At 44.6% G+C, this 25000-nt stretch overlaps 1 protein-coding gene across 3 annotated transcripts in view; it reads left to right on the forward strand.

Moving 5' to 3' along the window:
* LOC138210342 (protocadherin-1-like) overlaps positions 1–25000 on the forward strand; it is a 126700-nt gene that overhangs the window by 49331 nt on the left and 52369 nt on the right. For all 3 annotated transcript variants that reach the window (XM_069169431.1, XM_069169434.1, XM_069169432.1), the window contains exon 4: positions 4162–4381. In XM_069169431.1, the coding sequence (XP_069025532.1) occupies positions 4162–4381 (220 nt within the window). The remainder of the gene's footprint in view (positions 1–4161; positions 4382–25000) is intronic.

Here is a 25000-nt window from a genome sequence, read left to right on the forward strand (position 1 = left end):
TGTTGTGAATGTTCGGAGGGTCGAAACACACGGCGGCGCACAAACTGGAGAATAACTGGTGACGATACAGTCGAGACGCTGAGCTGATTATTTCATGGAGCTTCATGTTTTTCAGTTTAAACGCGACCGGTGACGACCTGAAGATTAGACCCTCGACGGGAAAATAATCCCTCGTTCATTAGAAAAGAAGATTCAAGAAGACCTGTTTTTGGGGGCGTGTCTGTTTGATTGACAGGCCTGCGGTGCAGTCAGGTTACAGCTCTCGGTGGGCCTGGATCTCTTTCTTTGAGCACTACTTCGTGTCTGCGTTGGTTCAGTTAACACCGGTTAGCAGGTCAAAGCGGGTTTTTCATCTCCCGTCAACCGTCAGAATATATCGGCGGTTCGTCTGCATGTTATCACCTCTGAAACACCTGCGGCTGCAGCGGAGGACTTTGTGGAGCCCTGCTGCCTCTCTGAGGTTTCGCTGGTTCAGATTAGACCAAAAAATAAAACAGGGCAGCGATGAGCACGGGAGCGTCGGCCATGTTGTTCTCCGCGGCGGTGATCTGGAACGTCGCGGGATGCTGCAACGTGGCGCCGGAGGTTGAGGTTGGCTCTTGGATGTCGGTTGGTCTTTACTCTTCGTCCCCTCTGCTCCACTTTCCCATGATGCAACCTGCTGAGATGGCACTTCTATTTCCAGCAAACAAACACGAGCAGAAGTACAAAAAGGGCACGAAGGTGACAGGCGGGCAGGAGGGGAATCGAGCCGGTTTGATCGCTTCATTTCTCTCCTCGTGTGAATATATAAAGATGTGATTTATTTCCTAAATGCTCAGAAGAAGAAGCGGTTATAAATACCACCAACCGCTGCACTTTGCTCCGCAGCTTTTTCCCCGTCCGACGGCGAGACCGCCCCCGTCCCGCCCCGTCCCGCCCCGTCCCGTCGCTTGGCTAAAGGATGTGATTGTTCTTTGTCAATGTGTTTCGGTTGTTGTTATTTGTTCTGGGAATCCTGAGAAAAAATAAATCAAAACATTTGGCCGCACAACACTGAAAAAAAAAGAAGCACTTCTGTCGTCTCTGAAATAAACTGCTGTGTTTGCACGTTTTTAGCTGCACACATCGCAGCCCGACGCTGTCCAAAGCACACCGCGTCGTCGTCACGGTAACACGCGTGTAACAGACGATGGACATCCATGTGTCTTAAAAAAAGATATCTCTGTTTTACTACATTTATATTCAGCGACGTTGATGTAACACAGATGATCCATCGTGAAGAATAAAATCTGGAAATACTTCAAAGACTTCCAGTGATGCTCCCAAAAACTGAGCTGAACCAACTTCGTCCATATTTAAAAGCTTTAAATCTAACAGATGAAAAGGTTTTTTTTGCTTTTTTTGTTTTCTTATCTCCATGAAAAGGCTTCATTTACAACTAAAACAGACCAAAACTATCCATGTTATCTGGAGGAGAAATGGATGTCGGCTCATACTTATCATTCACACATTAATTTCACGTATTTGTTTCTGTAAAATGTCGCAGTTTTTATTTTTATAAGGACCCTGAAACATCTGGTTTCTGTTTGTCTCTGAGCGATAACTGATGACTGCTGATTGGCTGCTGTTTGAGTGACTTGCAGAAGTGGTAGATTCGGGCTCTGTGATTGGTCGAGCTGAAACCTGACTGCTCGTACCGAGTCCACCAGGAGCTGCATATATGGTCGTTTACGTGGTCGTAAAGTTTGTGTGTGAATTCATGGCTGAGGGGAAAGTAAAGCGGTTCGCTGATGATACTCTCTTTTCTTTCAGCCCATATCTTTCACAAACCCAAACATGAAAGGTGGAGTGTTTGGAAAAAAGCTGAGATGCTGCTGCACGTCTCTTTTGAAATGATGACGAAAGGACAGAAAGTCCTCTGAACTTTACCTTTTCATTTAGACGGGAGACGTTTTCAAGTCCGGCGAACAGTTTGGACGGTCGCATTAAATCTTCGTATTAAATCTGCAGATATGTTTAAAGTGACCGCGGCGACCCGTCGTCGTGTTTGAAATTAAGAATATTACTTGAATTGTAATTGGGCCGGACCGACATGCAGCCTGGTCGCCGGTTTGTGTGCGGACGACTGTTTTTGTGGAGCTGCAGCGCCTGTTTCAGCTGGGAAATAAATAAATAAATAAAAAAGCTGCTTAAGAAAGTCGAGATAAAGGTTTTAGAAAATGAAAAGCCTGTGTGGCAAACGCTGATCTGCTGGTTTTACTGGTTCAGGGTCCTGACAGCGCCCAGTTGCCATGGTGACGGAGTATCTGCCGAGCCAGGGATGTTGTTCTTTTATCAGCCCGGGCTGGTCAGGTGTGTGTGTGTGTGTGTGTGTGTGTGTGTGTGTGTGTGTGTGTGTGTGTGTGTGTGTGTGTGTGTGTGTGTGTGTGTGTGTGTGTGTGTGAGATTGAAACGTTTGACCGTGCATTGTGTGCCTTTTGAATTAAGAAGGTTTGTTTGGCAGCAGCTCGGCAAGGTGTGTCTGTGTGTGTGTGTGTGTGTGTGTGTGTGTGTGTGTGTGTCGGCAAGGTGTGTCTGTGTGTGTGTGTGTGTGTGTGTGTGTGTGTGTGTGTGTGTGTGTGTGTCGGCAAGGTGTGTCTGTGTGTGTGTGTGTGTCTGTGTGTGTCTGTGTGTGTGTGTGTGTGTGTGTGTGTGTGTATGTGTGTGTGTGTGTGTGTGTGTGTGTGTTTGCACGACCTGCGTCGGCGTGTGAGCGTCGCCAAGGCGCCATAGGGAGGCTAATTGTATTTTAATTACAAAACCATCAAACGCACAAGTCAGACAGTTACCTTCCACCCCCGGAAAACACAGTAAATGGAGCAGTAACAAGTGTGTGTGTGTGTGTGTGTGTGTGTGTGTGTGTGTGTGTGTGTGTGTGTGTGTGTGTGTGTGCGCGCTTCAAACCGATGTGTCTCGTGTCAGAAACCAGAAAACCTGGAGAATATTTTCCACTAATATAGACACATAACTACAAAGTGAAGCAAAGCCGTGTCATTTATATTATTCATGGACGTCTTGTCTGGAAGAGAAACAGGAGAACTAACAGGGAACTAACGACCAGCGAGCTCGTAGTTCACGGATCCACCGTGACGCCGGCTCGCTGAAATATTTAACACGTCCAGAGTATAGATGGAGAACACGACATGTCTTTACTGTATCGCGCTCTTTATTTATACATGTTGAGATCTTTGTGTGTGTCGTTGCACTTTCAGTGTTTTTGACAGAAACTGCATTTCTTTATTTTAACTTTTTCTGAAGACGAACTCTTCGCCTGATTGTCTGCGTTGCGTTCGCTGTTCACGGCGAGGGTGAAAGCAGAGATGTTATTTGGGATTAATGGCGGTCAGTCTTCGGGAATGTGGAGATTATTTAGTTGAAAAGCAAAATTGGCTTCTTGGAAAAAATAAAACCCTGCGGGAATTACTATCATACAAAAACCTGTTATAATAATAATAATAATAATAATCATGAAATGCAGTGATTTGTCACGTTGTAATCAAATGAAATGAACCATTTAATACAAATCTTTAGCAAAACCCGATCGACAGTCTATCAATTTCAAAATAAATGTCCTTGGAGCGCTTGATAACGGAACAACAAGTCTATTGACGTAAGATGAGATGGAAAGTGCTAAAAACTTAAAATCAGTCACTTTGAGGAGACGTTATAAAAACAAGCATCTAAATGAGTTCTTCTGAGAATATGTTTTGCTTCTACTTGATGTCTTTTCATCATTTAAGCTACATCACATCAAAACTGAAACTGATTCACATCAGCTCAGTTAGTACGTTTAAACGAAAGCTCAAACTCAGCCTTCAGCTGGTTACTCTTGAAGCTCTCCTTCACTTTAAACTTCTTTAAAAAGCATATCGCTTATTTTAAGTTTTAACTCTATTTGGGTTTAATTTTATGCATTTTATCTGTTTCTCATGCATCTCATTTCTTCTCTATATTTTTAGATGTTCCTTTATATCTGTTTTTATGTAATTTTCTTGCCGTGAAGCACTTTGAGCTCCATTTCTTGTACGAAAGGTGCTTTACAAATAAAGTTTATTATTATGTTAAATTTAACTGTTTGAGAAGCTTAAACTAACCCCGCCCCCTTTTTATTTGTATTTCTTTCTTTTCTGCCAATCACAGCTGCCCCACCGCCGAGTGACCTTCTCCACGGCCAATCAGGCGCAGGATCTGCAGGACGCGTCCCAGCACAGCTACTACGACAGCGGCCTGGAGGAGTCGGAGACGCCGAGCTCCAAGTCGTCGTCGGGGCCGCGGATCGGGCCGCTGGCGCTGCCGGAGGACCACTACGAGCGCACCACGCCCGACGGCAGCATCGGAGAGATGGAGCACCCGGAGAACGGTAAGACCGGGTGGAGCCCCCCCCCCCCCCCTCCACCCCTCCTCCCACGACCCCCCCCTCCACCCCCCCACACCCCCTCTCCCTCTACTCCTATTCTCACCTCTTTTATCAGACACACACACACACACACACACACACACACACACACACACACACACACACACACCCTCCCCCCCCTCCCCCCATGTGTCAGCAGGAAATGTGTTAACATCATATATTTAATCAAAATTTTCCCACAATCCCCTGCGTGTACCTTCGTTAAAAGAGGTGTGTGACCTCACAGCAGCACAACACGATCAATATGCAACATAATGAAGTCCCACAGCTTCATGAATTAACATCCGATGAAGTGAATCACTCCACGACCTTCCTTCAGATCCACTTAGAGACCGCGGAGGGAGGCTAGCGGGGAGCTACGCTAACACAACACGGCTCTCAGCACGCTGGTTTTTATTTTCTGTATATTTGATGTCCGTCCGTCACGTTTATCATCGACAGGAGGACAGTCAGGACGTGTGATGCTAGCAGGTTGTGAGAGTCTTTAACAGAAGATGATGCTGATGATGCTAATGATGCTAATGATGCTAACGCCCCTGCAGATTCTCACACACACACTTCTGCTTGTTTACACATAGAAACACACAAACAACAACACAATATTCACTCTATCTACCTGCAGTTATTGTTTTGCTTTACTTTTGACGCGTTTTAAAACGAGGTTAGTTCGATATACGACTGTTTTTTTTCACCATGCTAGTATGCTAAGCTAACAGTTTGACTGACTTGTGTTGGCTTTTTGTTTTCCATTTAAATTGAGTTGTAACAACAAACTTTATGTAAATGACAAAAAGGAGAATTAGCGAGTTGCTAGCCGCGTTAGCTAACAAGCTAGCCTCTTGACGGGCAAGAAATTGTGAAAGATGCTAATTTCATTCCCAAACAGGTGTTTTATGTGTTTGGATCCATTGAACAGATGAACTTGAGATCCGGCGCAACGTTAGCGTGTTTTGTTCGACCTCGTGTGAGAAGCTCGTCTTTTACGTCCTGTTAGCCAGTTGTTAGCTCTGTTAGCCGTAGCACGTTAGCAGATTCTGCTTGACTTTACATTGGTTTTAATCCTGCTACGAGCTACGAGCTACGTAGCAGGGCAGTTTCATTGCAGTTAGAAATTAGCACCGTTGCTAATTTTAGCTCCTGCAGTTGTTATAACAAATTAGAAGATCCAATAAACTGATGAGAAACAGAGAAAATACTAAAGAAAGGGACGGAGAGAAATTCAGCACGTTTTACTGTCGAGTTCATTTTGAGGAATAAGATGATTTATTTCTTTGGGCCAGTAATTTACAGCAGGCGAAACACGAGACATAAAAACCAGTCGATTACACTGCATGCAAAATTTAGATGACGACATTTAACATCCACACTTCTGTACTTGTCTCTGCTGCATATTTGAAAAGCCTCATTTAAATCTTTAAAGCTTCGCCGCAAAAAAACATAAAACTAAACTATGCATAAAAAAAACTCATTCATTCAAATGAAGAGAAATAAAAGTCTGTATATCAGTAAACGTATCAAAAAAACAATAACCGCCCTTTTTTCCCGCCATAAACACTAATTTTGAAGATAATAATGTCACGTTCAGCTCGTGATGCTGCTGGCTTTTAAATGTTTTTACTTTTTAATGTTCAGTTTCCCTTTTGTGGTAAAAATAAAGTCTTTCACTTTATCTTTTTTTTATTATTTTTTTATGGAGCCAAATGATTCATTAGACACACGTTTATTTTCACCGTTCATTGTTCTGCTCCGGCTGTGAACGCCTCGTTAACACTCGCGCCAATTAAACCAACGGAGGTGAAGTAGTTGGAAACTGGCAAAAAAATAAAATAAATAAATAAATATAAACATCGAGCGCTTCAGTTTAAATGTCGTCGTCTTCTTCTGTGAAGACGAAGAGGAACCAACGTCTTTCTCTCTCAACCCACAGGTCCTACATATACCATCTGTAAACACAATTATTCACAGCTGCTCACACACCCACAGGCTACTGCCACCCAGTGTGTGTGTGTGTGTGTGTGTGTGTGTGTGTGTGTGTGTGTGTGTGTGTGTGTGTGTGTGTGTGTGAAACAGCGATAGAGAGCAGGAGAGTGTGTAAGTAGCTGTATCTCCTCGTACACAGTGGAATGAGGTCAGGGTGATGGTGTGTGTGTGTGTGTGTGTGTGTGTGTGTGTGTGTGTGTGTGTGTGTGTGTGTGTGCGTGCGCTGTACCAGCAGAGAGGTCAACAGATTACAGCTGGTCCTCTGAGGATTAACGCCACTACAGACACACTTCACTCTGTCTCTCTGTCGGCCTTCATTCAAAACTTAAATCTTTATTGCTATGATAAGCCAACACAAGAACTTTTTTTTTTTTTTTTTTTACCAGCTCATACTAATATATATATATATATATATTTTAAATCCCATCTGTGTGCAGATCTTCCCCCTCTCTGCTTTCTTTCATCCAACCAAACTCCATTCAAACTTCCTTTGATTTTTTTTGTGTCTGCAGGAATGAACACATTCCAGATTGAAAAACACAGACTTTCATTTGCAGCTGGAAATAATCAAAAGTTCAACATGAAATGTTAAAGCAAGCAATAATTTTTACCAAATGTCAGCACGTGCTTCACATTTAACAAATGATATATGACTTGTTATTTTCCAAATAGCATGTTGACTTTTAGATTTGTTCCTGCTTGGTGTAGAAACACTCGACTATCTTTATATATTAGATTTACACCGCAATAAGACAATTTATCACCTCTGGCAAAATCCATCACCGAACAATAACACCGTTGGTTGTATGTTTGCTTAAATCTTTGCACTATTGTTTAGTTCGTTTTAATTTAATTTAATTATTCTATTTTATTTTATTCTATTTTATTGTATATACTGTGCATTTTTATATTTAATATTTTTGACTGTTGTTTTATTGCTTTCCTGTATCTATAAATGCTGCTGTAGCGAAAAAAATGTCCCCTTGTGGGATTAATAAAGTAACTATCTATTTATCTCTTGCTGAACCGGTGTAAACAACAAAAAGGAGAAGTAGGAAGCTACTAATTTTTCTTACTCGTCTGTTCTGATGTCGAAACATCAAAATGAAGCTATAAACAAACAAGGTCATATTTTAGGTAACGTTGAGAAGGGATGGACCATTGAAAGATGTTAACAACATCATGTGTCTGAGGTGATGTGTGTCACATGTTTGCTCTGCTGTCGTCCAACCAAACTTCATTCAAAATTCCTTCGATTTTGGCGTCTGCACGAATGAACAGGACAACGGAAATAATCAAAGTTCTACGTTACGTGTTTAAGCGATCATTTTTTTTTTTCCCCGAGGCTCGGTTCAGCTCGCTCCGTCGTTCCTCTTCAGCCGTGTGTTCAGTCGTTTCACGGTGTTTTCCCTCCGCTGCAGCGGCGTATCGATCATCCGCCGGTGGTGACTGATTGTTGATCGGTCGGATCTCAAGTGCTTCAGACAGATTGATGAAGAGAAAACGAGGAAGAGACTCTTTTCTCTCTCTTGTTTCCTTCAAACCACTTCCACCAGTTTATTTCAGTTTATTTACCCCCTCGGCCGTTAAAACGCGTCTGAAAGAACTTCCTGTGTGCGGTGTCCCGCCGTCGGGCCGCCGCAGCTCGTGACCTGATGCGGTTTAAAGGTGGAAGCGTTCGCCAGAAGCAATCGTGTCACGTTTCTCCCGCTGAGAGCTCGGATGCACTTTAAAACCACACGTGGCCAGAAAACAAAAAAGAAAAAAAAGGCTTTCGGTGATTTCACGCTGTTCTTAATGCATCTTGGTTGCTTTTTTTTCCCCCCACCTGCTTTTATAGGTGGATTATCCACATATAGGGACATAATCTGGACATAATCCTCATAAGAGCCGGATGCTCACGGCATGTGACTCGCTGCTCGGCCAACTGTTCCACTTCCATCTCTGGAGCTTCTAACGCGGCGTTCGGACGTCGCGGCTTCGACACGGAGCTGGACGATCTTTCTTCTTCCTGTTTTTTGTAACGTTCCCAAAGTGTTTCTGAGATAAGACGAAGCAGTGAACTCAAGATGTTTGTATGTTCTCATGGAAGAGGATGTCGTTTAGCACCGAAGAAGCCGTCCGTAAAGATGTTAAAATGTAGTGACTTTCAAAATAAAAGCACAAGCAGTTTCTTTAAGCTTCACCTGGTACATTTTAATAGATTTTTTTCTGGCCAAAAACGTTTTGAATTATAACTCGTATTATTATCAACCAGGAAGTGTCAGATGAGACTTTCAGAATAAAACGCTAGGTCGAGTTTGTTCCCACCATTTAAAGACTAAACTAAAGCTTTTCTCTCTGAGGTCTCATCTTCTCTCAGGATTCAAACGTTCAAACTCAGAACCGGTTTCTGTCTTTTGTCCCTCGTCTGCTTCCGAACTCGGACTAAAACAAAGAAGGTGACTTACAGAAGTGAAGCGAGCTGAGTTTGGTTAATCTGTTGGGTTATAATTCTTATTTTCATCAATTCCTACAGTATTTCCTCGCATGGAAAGGTCAAAGTATTTATTTATAATATTGAATTTTTGTAAAAAAAAAAGGATTATAACTGTATTTATTTTGACCTAAAACCACATCCACCATCCTGAATGTGCATTTCTTATTATTTGTTTGACTAAAAACCAAAGAAATCAGCTGTTTTAGGGACTTAATGAAAATTGTTTTTGTATTTCTTATTTCAGTAGGAAGCATTGTGATGAGATTCATTGACATGAGGAGATGGTCACACACACACACACAGACAAACACACAGACAAACACACACACACACACACACACACACACACACACACACAAACACAAACACACACACACACACACACACACACACACACACACACACACACACACACACACAGGACAGGTACCTCCTCCCGTCCCGCTGTGACCAAACTGAACTGCACAGGCAACACAAACATGCTGTCAAACAGACTGTGGTTTGGTTGTTGCAGAGCTGAGAGGCCCGTTGTGGTGAGATCTCTATCACCCCCTCCTCCTCCTCCTCCTCCTCCTCCTCTTCCTCCCCCTCCTCTTCCTCCTCCTCCTCCATGCATCTCTAAATGCTCAGATAATGGACGTTAATTCCATCTGCCCATCTTCGCTCTGCTAATGCACCCACTTCCTGTCGGTGATGGATGCATGGAAAGAGGAGGAAAAACCCAACTGTGAGAGGAAGAAGTGTGTGTGTGTGTGTGTGTGTGTGTGTGTGTGTGTGTGTGTGTGTGTGTGTGTGTGTGTGTGTGTGTGTGTGTGTGCACGCGCTCATCTCTCAAAGCACATGTACATATACATACTGTATTTATGCACGCACACACACACACACACACACACACACACACACACAGCACACACACACACACACACACACGACCTCTTTATCTGCTGATTGCATCAGAGAGCTGTAACAATCGTTGCACCACACACACACACACACACACACACACACACACACGAGGACATCAGTGAGGGTTTCTATCTGGGCTCTTAATCAGCCACCAGTTTGATTTGCAGATAAAACCGTGGAAACGCAGACGTCTCTCACGCACGAGTTCTCCGTTCGACGCCGACACGGAGAGATCGTCGAGATAAAAACACTCTTCGCCTCCTCGTGACACGAGTATGTGGATCATGTGGACCGTTATATGCATGGGATTGTTTTATGTTTCGTTTCCTTCATGAGTTGGTAAATGGGCCACGAACCTGAACGCAGCTGCTGAATAATCAGAAAAAAAACAACCTTAAATAAATCAAAATGATTTAAACTCAGTTGGTCGGTTCGATGTGGAAGATGAAGATGAAGATGAAGATGAAGGGAACCGACGTCGGCCCTGAACAGCAGCTGGATCACATCAGGGTCAGATCACACTTCCTTTAAGGGTCTCCGAGTCCGATTGGACCAGACTAAACAAAGATCAAACAGCCGAAGAACATCCTCCCTGCAAACCGTGACTATCTTCATCATCATCATTAAATGTAAGAAAATGGAGGAATCAGCGTGTAGGAGACGTTTAACTGTACAAAGGATGAAACATAAGGAAATAGAAAGACAGGAAAACCAAGTAACACAACGCCAAATACAGAATGAATTTGAACGGATATAAGTGAATATTAAAGTTACACTCAGACTGTCAGCAGTTATAATAATAAAACATCGTTAGAGAGGATCAGAAGATGTTCGATTCACCGCTCGAGAAAAAGATTGAATTTTAGATTTGACTTTGTTATTTTATCCTCATAATTATCTCACGTTGCTCTAAATTCTTATTCTGTAAAGGGAATTTTTTTATGTGGGAAAATGTCATAAAAAAATAAAGTGGGACTTCATTAAAACACACAAAGATGTAAATTCAGCGAGTCACAAATTGATGGAAATTTGTGGATTCAGCACTTTTTCATTATTTCCTGTTTCCAAAATATATATTTATTTTTTTAATTGTCGAAGTTTGAATGACGGAAATTAAAGAGAAAAAAAAAACAGGAAACTGCAAAGGAGGCAAAGTGCACAGGAGAGACAGCGTGAGGAGGAGGTAGAAAAAGGAGGAAGAGAGTAGAGGAGGTCACGCGTTCTCCTCCTCCTCCTCCTCCTCCTCCATCATCATCATCCCTCCAGCGGGTAATGATTGGAGGAGAACAGCAGTTCTCCTCCGGCCTCCCAGGACGCCGCCCGTATTCTCTGGACACGTTATTTGAAGCCGTCGTGAAATCCAAAGATTCAGAAAATGTTGTCGGCAGCTTTCCAGCAACAATAAACTCAACGTCAAATGAAGCTCAGAGATTATTGTGATGAACAAAAGTCAGAAATACTGTAAAGAGACCAAAAGATATCTGCAATTAACCGTCCGCAGACCACAGAGGAGGTCGCACCTTTTTTAGATTCCCGCGATTTTTACGCAAAACATGTGATCATCAGAATCTGTGCTGAAACTATGAACGACAAAACTCTCTTCATTGATAATAACTGCTCTACAGTCAGTACTCCTCTCCTCCTCTCATCTCCTCATGAAAACAAACTGGAAACTGCAACTTTATGAGAAGATCTGCTGCAAAATCAAACAATTTTGATCGCAACAATCACAAAGAAGAGCTTTAGTGACGGTCTGCGGACGTTTCAGGGCTCGTGTGTGAGGTCGGACATCTTTAGGAGTAACTAACGAGCTTCTCGGATTCGTTGAGGAGATTCAGCACCTCGTTGATGAGCCTTCATGGTCTTAAAGACTTCCTGTGATGATCTAAGTTTAATAATCTGATTCCTTAAAGAGGCTTCATGCTTGATTGATGAGTTTCTAAATATAAGATTTCCTTACAGGAGTCGTTCCTGGGGGGTCACTAATCTGTGTGACACACCTTTTGTGTGTATTCGCCAGCATTAACATTTACACAAAGGCAGCTCATTTCCTGTTTTAGCAAACTGCTTACTTTGCACAAAAAAAAGAAAACGTGCACTGACTAATCATGATGTTGTTGGACACACACACACACACACACACACACACACACACACATACACACGTACACACACACACATACATACACACGTACACACACACACATACATACACACACACACACACACATACACACACACATATACACACACACATATACACACACACACACACACACACACACACACACACACACACACACACACACACACACACACACATTCAGACTCCCAACGTTACATAATGATGTAAGCAGCAGTCCATAGTTTTTGGAAGTGGGACACTTGCTGAGAGACGGTCTGATAAAACCACGGTCCTGAGGAGGTGTGTGTGTGTGTGTGTGTGTGTGTGTGTGTGTGTGTGTGTGTGTGTGTGTGTGTGTGTGTGTGTATGTGTGTGTGTGTGTGTGTGTGTGTGTGTGTGTGTATGCTCCTCATTAGCCAGTAGATAAAAGGAGTGTGTGCAGCGATAGAAGAGGTGATTCCTCCCTGTAGAGCCATACCTCCCTCTATGTTTCTTATTTGTATCGCTGAGTGTGTGTAAGTGTGTGTGTAAGTGTGTGTGTAAGTGTGTGTGTAAGTGTGTGTATAAGTGTGTGTGATGTCAAGAAGCTTTATAGTAGCAGGCAGCGTTCTTTGGATGCCCTCTCTCGTCCCCGGGGAGAGAGGGGGAGGGAGGTGGATTTATTTTTTCAGGTCTGTTGTTTATTTGAGCTTATCTGCGGTGGCCGCTGTACACTACAGAATGAGGTGTGTGTGTGTGTGTGTGTGTGTGTGTGTGTGTGTGTGTGTGCGCCTTTTGTATTTGGCAGTGGCTGTAAATCGGAGCTCGGCCAGCATTCGACTGATGTACAACAGCAAGGATGCTGAGAGCTGCAACACACACACACACACACACACACACACACACTGTGGTTCTGTCCATGATTGGATTATTTTGCCAGTGTTGTAAGATATAGATTGTGTGCTGTTTGTGAGTGTGTGTGTGTGTGTGTGTGTGTGTGTATTTACTGCCACTCTGCACAGTGTTCTTTTTCTGCAAAAATCAGAGCTGGCAGAGTTCCTGCTGGAGGTTTCAGGAGTCACTGAGAAGTTTCAGGGCTGCAGAAGAAGCTTTCAGGTGTCATTTAGGGTTCGAGGGGTGATTGAAAAGGATTCAGAGGTCTCACCAGACCCACTAGTGTCCTCAAGGGCGTTTTCAAACCTCCCGTTTATTTGTTCTGGTCCTGAATCGATTGAAGAGCTTCACCTCGTGTCGTAAGATATTAGCTGTGTTCCTTAATATTTAATTTTGTCCGTTAAAATGTTGTTTTTGACGGTCTTTACGGTTCAGGAGGTCACATGGACGCGTCCCGCGTCTCTGAGTGTCGTTGACATCGTAGAGTTCATTTAGAGGTTCCATGAATAATCAGAAGCTCTTTAACAATTTATATTAAAGGTCCTTACAAAGCGTTGAAGGTGTTTTTACTGTATTTTCATGGCTGACCTGAAACAGACTTTCGAGAGGTTTCAGGTGAAGCTCAGTCTGTTCTGGAGCGTTGGGAGGAAGGTTGAATCAAAGCACCATTAATAACTATTAATTTAACAAAAGCTCCGTTTACACCTTAAAATTGCGTTTGTTTCTGCAGATTGAACTAAAAACGAAGCCTCAAATGAAACACCAGGCCTCTGAAGGTCTCCGCCTCCCTGATTGGTTTATTTGCTGACGCGTAACCTTTAACCAAACAGCAGCTTCAGAAGCCACGTGTGTGACTGTAGTCATGAATATTCAGCACGGCGGCGAACTGCTCTGTATTCTCTTCAGAGTTTTAAGCTTCTTGGCTCTTAAACTGCGGCTTGAATAAACTGTCAAACTGTCTCTTCTGTCAGCCCCAGTTTTCTTTATTGGCATGAAATATAAAAGCACTTGAAATATAAAAGGCCTTCCTGCAAAGCAAAAAAAAAAACCCCACAAAAAAAAAAAAAAACACCACACGAGCACGGATTCAGTTTTCAGGCATGATAAAACGAAACTGATCCATAATCAGTCCTCTGAACCTGTTTCAGACTTCGTCAGCGTTGCTCTTCATGTTCCCATCGAGTGATTTGTGCAGAAATAAACCGTCCAGGTGTTTCCAGCTGTTACACCTGGGAGTTTATAATCATTAGAGTCGATAACTAATAGGAAATAAGAGGAAAGGAGTTCTACGTGGTGAACTTTTAGTCTGTGTGAAGTGAAGCGTCGTTGTTGGACCTCGCTAAGTGCATCAAATTCCTGCAGCCAGCTGCCAACATCTGGTGCAAAGACCTTGGTTGGAATCACATGTTCAGGTGTCTACTTACTTTTGGGCATGTTGTGCATTGTTTACACTTTAAATTCTGTGTTTCTATCTGGGTGGTTTGACCCCCGACCTTGCAGCAAAAAGGTTCCTGGTTCAATTCCCGACATCTGAGACTCATCCAACATTTACGGCCTGCGTCTCTTTTTCAGCTTCATGTTCTGCACCTTTTTTTTTTTTTTTACTTTAAACATTTAATTTCCACATTTGTGTCTCTGAGTTTCGTTTGATTGGTGGCTGATAGGTGTCAGATTATCCTCGACATCAAAGTCTCGCTCCTCCGTCCTCCCCAACAGGATGCGACTGGCCGCTCCAGCGCAGCGAGCTAAAAGCGTCCCTGCTGAAGCCGCCTCCCGCCGTGTCCTGGCTCCGGTTAGCTGCCTCCGTTAGCGTGGGCAGCTGTTCCCGGTGGGCTCGGGACTGCTCGGAGGCGCCGTCTCCAGGACAGATGGCCGGTAGGCGGGGGGCGGGGGAGCGGCGGCGCGGGGCCGTGACCCCCGGGAACCCGTCCAATGAGAGCGCGGAAGCGGCGGGAGAGTTAGCCACAGGTCTGGTTGCTAGGTTAGTGTTGCATCATGGGAACTAATGAACAAAGGCCGGGGTTGCACGTGTGTGACGAGGTGATGTCAGGGTGTTAATAGGGGAGAGAGCGCCAGGTGAACAGGTAAACAGGTAAACAGGTAAACAGGGACACACGGCGCAGACTCCCCCGGTGGAGCTCTGATGTCCTGCTGCAACCCTCAGCGGGGGACGGTCACCATGGAAACAGGGAGGCAGTGTGCGTGACACACACATGCTGAGACAAACAATATTCAGGTTTACATGGTTTTTCAAAACAAAGTTACAAAGTGCTTCACGGTGAGTAAATGTGACGAGAGGACGTTTAAAGACGCGATTTCTTGGTTTGAATGTGACAAAATCAAACAGTTTTCACTCTTTGAATGTTTTTTGCAATAATGTGACGTTTGTGCTTTCAAATGATCTGAAGTTTAACTTTGATGACTCGAGCAGGACTTCAGGAAGTATTCCAATACTACCTAATAAAGTAACGACCTAACCTAACCTAACCTAACCTAACCCGATCAGTGGAAAGATAGTTTCATGCTAAAATCTGTCAGTTAAATAAAAGTACAGATTTAAGTAAAAGTACAGATTTATTATCAGAAAAATCAAGAGAAAGTTCTTATTATGCAGAAAAACAACTTCTTTTCTTGGTCTCATGTTTTATATGTAAAAATGACACTTCTCGGTGCGCAAGTCTGAATCGTGAATGTTTTATCGTCACTGTCGTGGTCGTTTTCACAAGAAGCAACAGAAATACAAACTTCAGTTACTCAAGCAGAAGGAAAATATTCCAACTGTTTTATTTCAGTCAAAAGAGATTAAAAATGCTCAAAGTTTTTGTATTTAAAGAGCCAGTTCAATAAAAGTGCAGATTTATTAATAACAAAATCAATGTAAAGGATTTTCTTTTTTCAGATGAGTATTTAGAGTATTTAATCTGAAATGTAGAAGTTTAAATATGCAGAAAGTGTAAATATACTCCAGTAGGAGTGTCACTTAATGACATGAACGAAGTGGCGCTCATCCAAACGTGTCCGGTACCCCGACTGGTTTTTACAAGACGCTTCTTACATCGAACCGAGGCAGGAAAACTCTGAAGGGAAAAGAAACGCGTGGCAGCTCTTTTCAAACGTGTCAAATAAGGAGATTTAAACTGGAAGTGTTCAGTTTCTCCGCTGCGTTTTTTTAATTTTCTTATTTTTTTACGGGAAGTCTTAAAGTGAATGTTCTCCGTTCGGTTCTCAGTCCATTAGTCTCCAAACTGCAAAGTTGAGGCGGAGCCGCTCGGCTCCGTAGATTAACGGAGGCTTAAGGTGTGCGGCGGTCACATGCTGCCGCTCCACGTTACAGTTCCTTGATCGCCTATTAAGCCCCGCAGATTAATGCTCTCAGTAATTAATGAGCAGCTTAGAGGCAAATCACAGAGTGGACCCGCTCTCTCCTTTAAACCGATATTGTTTCCCATTAACGATGAAACCGGCGAACACCGTCGAGCGTTTCCTGACCCGCCGCTCGGCGCGCCGCAGATTGATTGATGAACGCTGCCCGTCGCTCCGAGCTGACGGAGGCGGCGCCAACTGAGAGTCCGAAGTTTTACTCCAACGTATGTGATATGAGAACGGAGTCGCCGGGTGCTTTTGGGTCCGCCGGCTCTTCCTCATCCTTATTTTAGATCACAGCGACGCTTCTTTACATCCGCGCTGTCTGCAGCCAGATTTCAGGTGTCGCCGAACAGGTTTGATGTTTTCTTTCAAGTCCGGACAGAGAAAACTTTTGGACTGTTTTCAAACGGGAGTCTTTGTGTTTGTGTGCCAGCAGCACCTGATGCAGGACGGTCCTGCTGCGTCTGTCCGTTCGCTGCCACTCATCTGGAGCCCGGTTGCCGTGGCAGCAGGCAAAGAAAAGCACATTCTCTCCTCAGCTCCTCGTCGGGTGTCCCGAGGTCTTACCTCCTCAAGGAGGTGTGTCGTTATGACCGGATGACGAAGCTCACCTTATTTACAATTTTCTTTTTTTCTTTTCTTTTAATTTTTAAATCGAGAGGTTCCTCGTCGCCACGACGTTTCTGCCACTCAGCAGCTTTTAACGGTAGAAAAGTGACGTCGAGAATAGAAAATGAACAAAAAAACCAAACTCCATTAGAGAGAGAACGTGTGGGATCTCAGGTCAGCAACCTTTTGTAGGTTTGCTGCCTCCAGTCAGAAGTTCCAGACGTGTTTGTGCCACTGAAATCATCTTCACGTTCAGTTATACGATCTCAGACGAGAGTTGTTTTCCCTGTAAATCAACATAAACAGCTGCTTGTTGTACCTGAACAGGCTGAAGTGGGCAGTGAGTCAGACATCTTTCTCTGGAAAGTAAATAACAAATGATAATCTTTATTTATAGCGTACTTCTCATAACTCACGGTAAGAAGTGCTTCACGCAGGGCAGCAGATTAAATCAGCTGCAGCGGATTCAGACGATGACGTAAAGCTGTGATTTTAAAGCACTTTTCCCGTTAATTTTCACAGACGCTTTTTTAAAAAAAAATATTTTTTTTTTTACTTGTTTATGAACCGTGCGGTCGCATTTACAAGACGTAGAGGGCGCACCGGAGGAGCGAATAAACATTTGAGATCACAGCGGGGGACAAAATGGAGGAGCTGCTTTCATCTGCTCGTACCTGAAATTTGAAGCTAAATCTTTCATACGAGAAAAAGCTTGACAGGCACCGTAACTGCAGTCGAGGAGGGCTTTAACAAACAGTTCATTATTTCTCTTCACTAACACTTAATTGCCCCTTCAAAGGAGCCCCCCCCCCCCTCCACCACCACCACCACCACCCCGCAGCAAACATGAAAGATACAACAGACCATGTGCGGAACAAAAAAATATGCATGATGTACACAACAACAGCACATAACCTAGAAAACAGCTGAACTGAAGGCAAGCGCTGCTCTTAAAACTGAAGCTACTCCTTCAAAGGGAGGTTTCGATGGCCCACAATGCACCTGGCTCAGCAAAGCATCTTTTTTTTTTTTTTTTCAAAGCTGACACGCAGGTGGCCGCCCACCGATCGCTCCACCGTTTCATAACCAGCGCTGTGTTCAGTACATTCAGGGGAAAAACGATCCAAAGGGAGCGCTTCATTCTGTGTTCTGGTCTGTTCTGTGACGTCCAATCGGAGGCGTCCGTCCGTCCGTCCATCCGTCCGTCCGTCCCGCCTGGCGCGGTCCCGTCTCGGTCCCGGCTCGACCCGGCGGCGGCGATGAAAGGGGGGGGGGCATCTGAGGGGCCTTCAGTCGTATTCACCCGCCAGGTAGCAGCTCAGAGTCCACCGGCCGGTCCGCCCAATTAGAGGCCGCTCTGAATGGAGGGGTTAGGATGGATTGGTCGTCACGGCAACCCACGTTTTTGATGTTTGGGTTTCAGTGTGAGAGCAGACGAAGAGCAGAGGGAGGTCAGCGGCGATGAAGGTAAAAAAAAAAAAAAAATTAAAAAAAAATGGACGAGTCAGCAGCGGGACGACGTCTGGCCCCCGTTTGGCCCCCGTTTGGCCCCCGATCCTTCGCTTTACGGGATTTGTCTCAGATTATGAAGGTTTCAGGGACTTCAGGATTGAACAAAAACCGACGGCTAATCCCCAGCGACCCCCCCCTGGTTAATCCACTTATTTGGCAGGTATTAACGTAACGAACCTTCCTAAATTAATGAGGTTTACCCCCCAACATGCCTCCAACACAGCGGGAGGAGGAAGAGGAGGAGCAGGAGGAGCAGGAGGAGCAGGAGGATGAGGAGGAGGAGAGGGACCAAAGTAAAAAAAAATAATAATAACTGAAGATGTGAAAGTACCTTTAACGATAAATCAGCTGTGGTTCGAATGAAGCAACAAGATCAGCTGCTTATTGTTCGTGAATGTTTGTGATCAGTTTCGATAAAAAGACAAACATTTACTTTCTACTTTAACTTCCATCTCGCTTCGAACATTAAATACGTTTCTTTGATGTTAGTAATTTCAGCACGATGTCCCTCATTTTTTTCCCCTGAAATCAATCAAGTAACTTTCTTCAAATTGTCTTAATGCTGCGTTATAAATTATTCCTTCTCTGTATTGTAGTTCAGCTTTCTTTAAAAACAGCGTGCAGCTCTGAAACTGAATTTCTCTGCATAGATAAAAACCTCCCCCCGAGTGTGTCCTGCTCAGACATTTTCTTCCACCGACTTCTTTTCTCTTCTCATCGATCCAGGAATCACAAGTGAGGCCGAGACGATATCAGATATTCTTTTTGAATGAAGATGGTAACACGCTGGCAAAACACGATCGGTCTTCTACGAGTTTTAAAAATGTTCATATGAAGTCTCAAAAACAGACGTCATCCTGCTGATGTGAATTCACCACCACATGTTGGAGAAGGAGCTTTTTTGTGGTCCTTTCTCTTCTGGTTATTCAGTCAGTATTTAGTTTATTTTCATAATGTGGTCACTCCACAGATGTAAGACGACACCCGCTTCCTCTCTCGGCTCGTCCGTCCTCCGCATCGCATCTCGCCGAGTCTATCAAACGTTTTCAAGAAAACGCCGCAGAAGAAATGAGATATCGAGAAAAAAAACAAAAACAGGAAGCTCAAAAAAAGCAGGCGACAATTTCAGCTTGATACGTTCTGCTGAAATATGTGGTTAAAAAAAAAAATGAAATGGGGAGGGAAACGGCAGATTTATGAGAATGTGACAAAAAACCAGCAGCCGAGCAAAATGGAGGGAATGAAAACACACGGAAAGATATGAAATATGTGGAGTGTGAAAGATGTATGCAGAATGTAAAACGTCAGTGTTTTTAACCTGCATGGGAAACAGATGAGGGAGGGGGAGGGGGGGGGGGGGGTCAGAGAGGAGGAAGAAAGAGACGGAGGGATTAGACGGACGCTGGCAGGTAATCCCGGAGGAGGAGGTCGTTAGTCGGGATCGAGCTAATTAAAATGTGATTTGTGCTACAAGCAGCTTACAGCCTGCTGCACGAGGAAGAAGAAGAACAGAGGAAGAAATGTCGGTCTGCAGACAGGATTGTCCTTTAATTTATGTCTGGAAGCCCACACATGCCAAGAAAAGCATCATCTGTCATTCCAAAACAGAAACACATCAGTTCATCAGACGCTTCTGTTCGTTAGCCTCGTTAGCCTCGTTAGCACTTCTAGACTGAAACATCTCAACAACCATCAGGTGGGTTGTTGATGAGACGTTGTTTTGTCCGGAGGGTGAATCTCCATCTGTGTTCACACTAAAGCCCAAATCAGATCTTTGTTCAGACCAAGATTGATTTCTGAAAGTGATTTTTTTTCTGTCTAAACGAGGTGTTTCCAAAATAACAAAGTAACTTGATAATTCGTCCCTTCTCTGAACAACCTGAAGGCACCTGAAGGGAGTGTGAATACTTTATGTTGGCGCTGTAATAAGCTGGCGATGTGTCCAGGTGAAGCCCCGCCCCTCGACCACGGTGAGCTCACGTCCTCTCCAGCTCCCCGGATGGACGTGCGATCAGAAATAATCACGTTACAGATGAAGATGATCATTTTCATCAGCTAACTTCTTGTTTGTTAGAATCCTCCTCCTCTTCCTCCTCCTCCTCCTCCTCCTCCTCCTCTTCCTCCTCCTCTTCCTCCTCCTCCTCCTCTTCATCTCTGAGGCAGCTGTATATTGGATTCTGAAATGTTTCTGTGTCGTATTGATTTCTGCTTTCGCTTCAGACGGCCTTGACTCCGGTGTATTTTTTCGCCGGTATACATTCAGCTGCTCCTTCTGTCTTCTCGCTGATTTACTCGTCTGGTTGATTCACGCCGTCGGGTCTGGAGCCGAGAGGTCAGAGGTCACGCCTCGACTTACACGACTCCTGCATAAATTTCTAGATCTTCTTTTTCTTCTTCTTCTTCTTCTTCTTCTTCATCTTCATCTTCTTCTTCTTCTTCTTCTTCTTCAGAGTCAAGCAAACTTATCTTATTGACGAGTACCGCGTGTGTTTCATCTCTATTAAAAACACATGAGCTGCCACAGTCCTGCAGAGTCTGAACACACACACACACACACACGCACACACACGCACACACACACACACACACACACACACACACACACACACACACACACTGCTCGTGCATGTGTGCTGTCTGCTTTGCATGTCAGCAAAGTTTCAAAATAAAAGAGAGGAAATTATCTGTGGTTGTAACCCGGTGTCACGGCAAAGCGTGAAATAGCCACGCTTTGGCCTCCTCTAGACGTGAAAGTTCCACGCTTGTCAGAACGTTAAACTTTTCTCGAGTGTTTTGTCTTCCTGAACCCAACCACGTATTTCAGCTCTCATCTTCCTTTTCCTGTAAATCACACGTCTCTACGCGTTCAGTAGGTTTCATTTTTGTCGACTACAGGAAAATGTGAAACTGTCACGCCTCGACAGGCCAACGCGTGGCTGTTTCACGTTTTGCCGTGACACCGGGTTGGTGGTTGTAGATTTGAAACTCTGATGTCGTCCCTTTAATGTGAGTTTGACGTGAGGCCACGCTGGCTGTGAACAACCTGATTTCTTCTTCTTCTTCTTCTTCTTGGACTGAATTAGAAACATCCCGTTGTTCTCGCCGCCGAAAGAGCTGCAGAGATTCAGCTGAATGCATTTAAAAATATCTTTAATCACGCTGTGGGGACTGTCAGAAATAACATGAAAGCGAAGGGAAAGGCTGTAATTGTCCTTTAATGGTGTGAAATGCTTTTTGAATCGGTCCGTCGTCGTCGCATCAATAAGCACAATGAGCGGCGGCGTCCTGTCGGGTTCCTCTGACGGACGGACGGACGGACGGGACAGATTCAGGCCGGCCGACCGGCAGCTACACGGTGAATCGGCTTCCTGTGATCCGCTCGCCGTGATTGGATTAAGCCGTCATCCGCGGCAGATGATCTGCCCGTCCACCCACACAACAACAGGCAAGACCCCCCCCCCCCCCATCCCCGCCCCCCCCTCCCCCGCTCCCTAAGCAGATTTGACAGACAATGGTATTATGGCTGCACCACATGTCTTTCATTAACGTGGGTGAGGTGTGTGTGTGTGTGTGTGTGTGTGTGTGTGTGTGTGTGTGTGTGTGTGTGTGTGTGTGTGGTGAGGCGGTGTGGGGGAGGGGGGCAGGTAGGCCGGAGCAGCGCTGTGATCTCCATCCAACAGGATCACAGCAGGAAATCAAGAGTTTATTCTGTTTTTGTGGCTTTTGTGAAGAATTAATAGCGACAAAAACAAACCATCTGTTCGAGCTTCTTCAGCTTTTTTTTTGTAGAACTTTAACTTCATTTGGACGTTTTCAGATCCGAGCAATGAATCAAGAAATAAACCAGTGACATAGAAGTGACATAAAATGGAAGTAATAGTTGCTTGCGGCCCTGTTTGCTGCACTGATCAGTAGTTTTCTAGCTGAGCTGTCATTGGTGGATAAGAACCCACAGAGGAACATCTGCAGCTCAACATTTTTGGTTTTCTTGCATCACTTTTCCTGTTTGTGTTCAGTCTCCGTGTTTCATGTTCTGATAAATCTGCTGCACGTCACCATCGGACTTATATAAGTCGATCTACACCGACTCCAGCGGGATGATGGTGTTGCTGCGTCTGCTGGAGGTGGAAGCAGGAAGCAGTTTGATAACGAGCGTCACCGTCCTGTTCGTTCTCTGCAATAAATCCATCAGCTGTACGTCTCTAAGAATAATTCAAATACCTGCAGACGACTGCGGATTTTCAGTTTTACACAAAAAAACTATAAACTCTGTGAGAACAGAAGCAGCTGCGGCGCTGAGGCCACTTTAACTGTGCAGAGGAGGCCAGAAGTATGTGGACGCTGCTGTAACATGCATGATGTTGTCTGCAGAGTTCACGTCCTGCTCTTGCACTCGCTCACCGACGTCAGCACCGCAGCAGCGAGCGCTGCAGCCGCATGTTAACATCTACGACACGCAGCTGCTGTTTGGTCATTCTGAGCGCGCTCAGTGAGCCTCCAGCCGAAGGCCGCTTCCTTCACGGCCTCGCCTCCAGAAACATCCCCAGAAACAAGCAGAGAGATTCAGGTAGGACGGCGGGTCCCGGAGGAGGAAGACGAGGAGGGAGGGAGGAGAAAAGATGAGGAGGAAGGGATGAAAAGGAGAATGAGGCGGGTAATGATGATGGAGGAGCAGAAGGAGGATGCGGCAGGAAAAGGAGAAAGAAGGAAAACAGGGAGGAAGGGAAGGAGGACTCAATCAGGAAGAGAAGAGGGAGGAGGAGGAGGAGGAGGAAGATTTGGGAATGGGGAGGCTTCCAGACTTTGTGTTTTCCCTCTCGCAGCTCGTCTGCCAGCAGGAGGCGCTGGGCTCATCCCGGATCACACCATCTGTTAGAGATTTGGCTGCTGACCCTGAAAATGAAACCCCACCGACACACACACACACACACACACACACACACACACACACACACACACACACGCACACACACACGACCTCCATCGCGGTTCATTTGTGGGCGACAATCGGCTCGGCGTCGTGGGACGTGAACATATGACACCCGTCCCTCCGTCCATCTCCGCCGCTCTGAAAGCGATTATCCACTTCAGAGACGCAGCGGACGACTTTCACACTCTAATCTGATTGATCTGCTCTGAAGTCGCTCCATCGCTCATCACCTCATCACCTCATCACCTCATCACCTCGTCTGCTCGTCTTCGGGATTATTTACAAAGTAAAGCTACAAATTACCCGACGAAATACCGACAATTTGTTTGTCCCCAAAAATATGAAACGACTCATAAAAGTTGTGTGTACAGGTAGATTATCAATAAAAAGACCAAAGAATAACAGATTATAATGACTATAATGACATCACTAAACTCCCTCTTCTTGTAATTACTCTGGAAAAGGACTGATGTTGTCTCATCCGTCAGTCAGAGGTCACATGACAATAAAACGTAAAAACATCTCAAATAGTCACGAGAGAATTTCATATGACATAAAATGTGAAATTGTTTAATATATAAACAGTAGAGTTAAAGTCTAAAAACAAAATATTGTTTCGGAGGGTTTGATGGTTTTCCGTGATTTTTTTTAAAGATATAATTTTTTTCCCCGTAATATCTAATTGTAATTTTTGGGAACAATAATCTATCAATATGTCCGTTTTTTTTTTTTTTTTTTTAACAATAAATGATATTTAAAGCAAATAATGAATTACGTTTTGCTGACCCGTCCATCCACCCCGACCTCCTCGTTACACTCCCGTCAACGTGATGGTGGCCACCAGAGGGCGCCAACAGTCGGACATTAATGTGATTGATGCTGTTTCACTGGAGGTCGCTTCATCCAAAAAAAACAAAGTCATTAATTCATGTCTTTACTTTAGTCGCTAATGTGTATTTTTACCTTAAAAGGGGGGAAACCTGGCAGCTGTGTGTATGTCTGTGTGTACATTAAAACACACACACACACACACACACACACACACACACACACACACACACACACACACACACACGTGGTCTCTTCAGTGTCAGTAGTGGTTATCTGCAGGGACATCCGTCATGCTGCTGGCAGGCTGCAGCATCACTGAGGACCAGGGGTCAAAGGTCAGGTGGTGGGGTCACTGCGGGAGACAAGGACAGAGCTCGGGGTAACGCACACACACACACACACACACACACGCACACGCACACACACACACTCACACACTCACACGCGGTGTGTGTCCCTGATGTCACGATCACCTCGCCTGCAGCAGAACAACGTTTCCTCCCCCAGAGGACGACAAAGTCACAACTCAACAACCTCCTTCTCTCCTTTTCCTTTTCTCCTTTCCTCCTCTCCTTTCCTCCTCTCCTTTCCTCCTCTCTTGCACATGCACCTTATGTTTCTACTTCCTGTTTCGTCCCTGCTGTTAATTGTTTTGCTCCGAGCTCGTTAGCCTCGTTAGCTGACGTCCGCCAGCGTCTCAGGAGAGAGACAGCGTGTCCGTCCACCACATCTGTCCTGCCAGATGTGAGTGTGTCTCAGTCTGCTGGTCTGCTGTGGTGTAAACTGTGGTTTTGTATTGACAGCTGTCGGTGATGTGTGTGCTGGATTATTTTAGGTGTGTAGCTACACACCGTTTATATCGTCTCCGTGACGACGGACTTCAAATCATCTCTGGATAAATATAATTGTTTTTACTCCTCTTCAGCGTATCCAGACGTTTTCTACAGAAAA

Source organism: Embiotoca jacksoni, unplaced genomic scaffold (genome assembly GCF_022577435.1).
Source record: "Embiotoca jacksoni isolate LCO1_2020_lvr unplaced genomic scaffold, fEmbJac1.0.p SCAF_45, whole genome shotgun sequence".
NCBI lineage: Eukaryota > Metazoa > Chordata > Actinopteri > Embiotocidae > Embiotoca > Embiotoca jacksoni.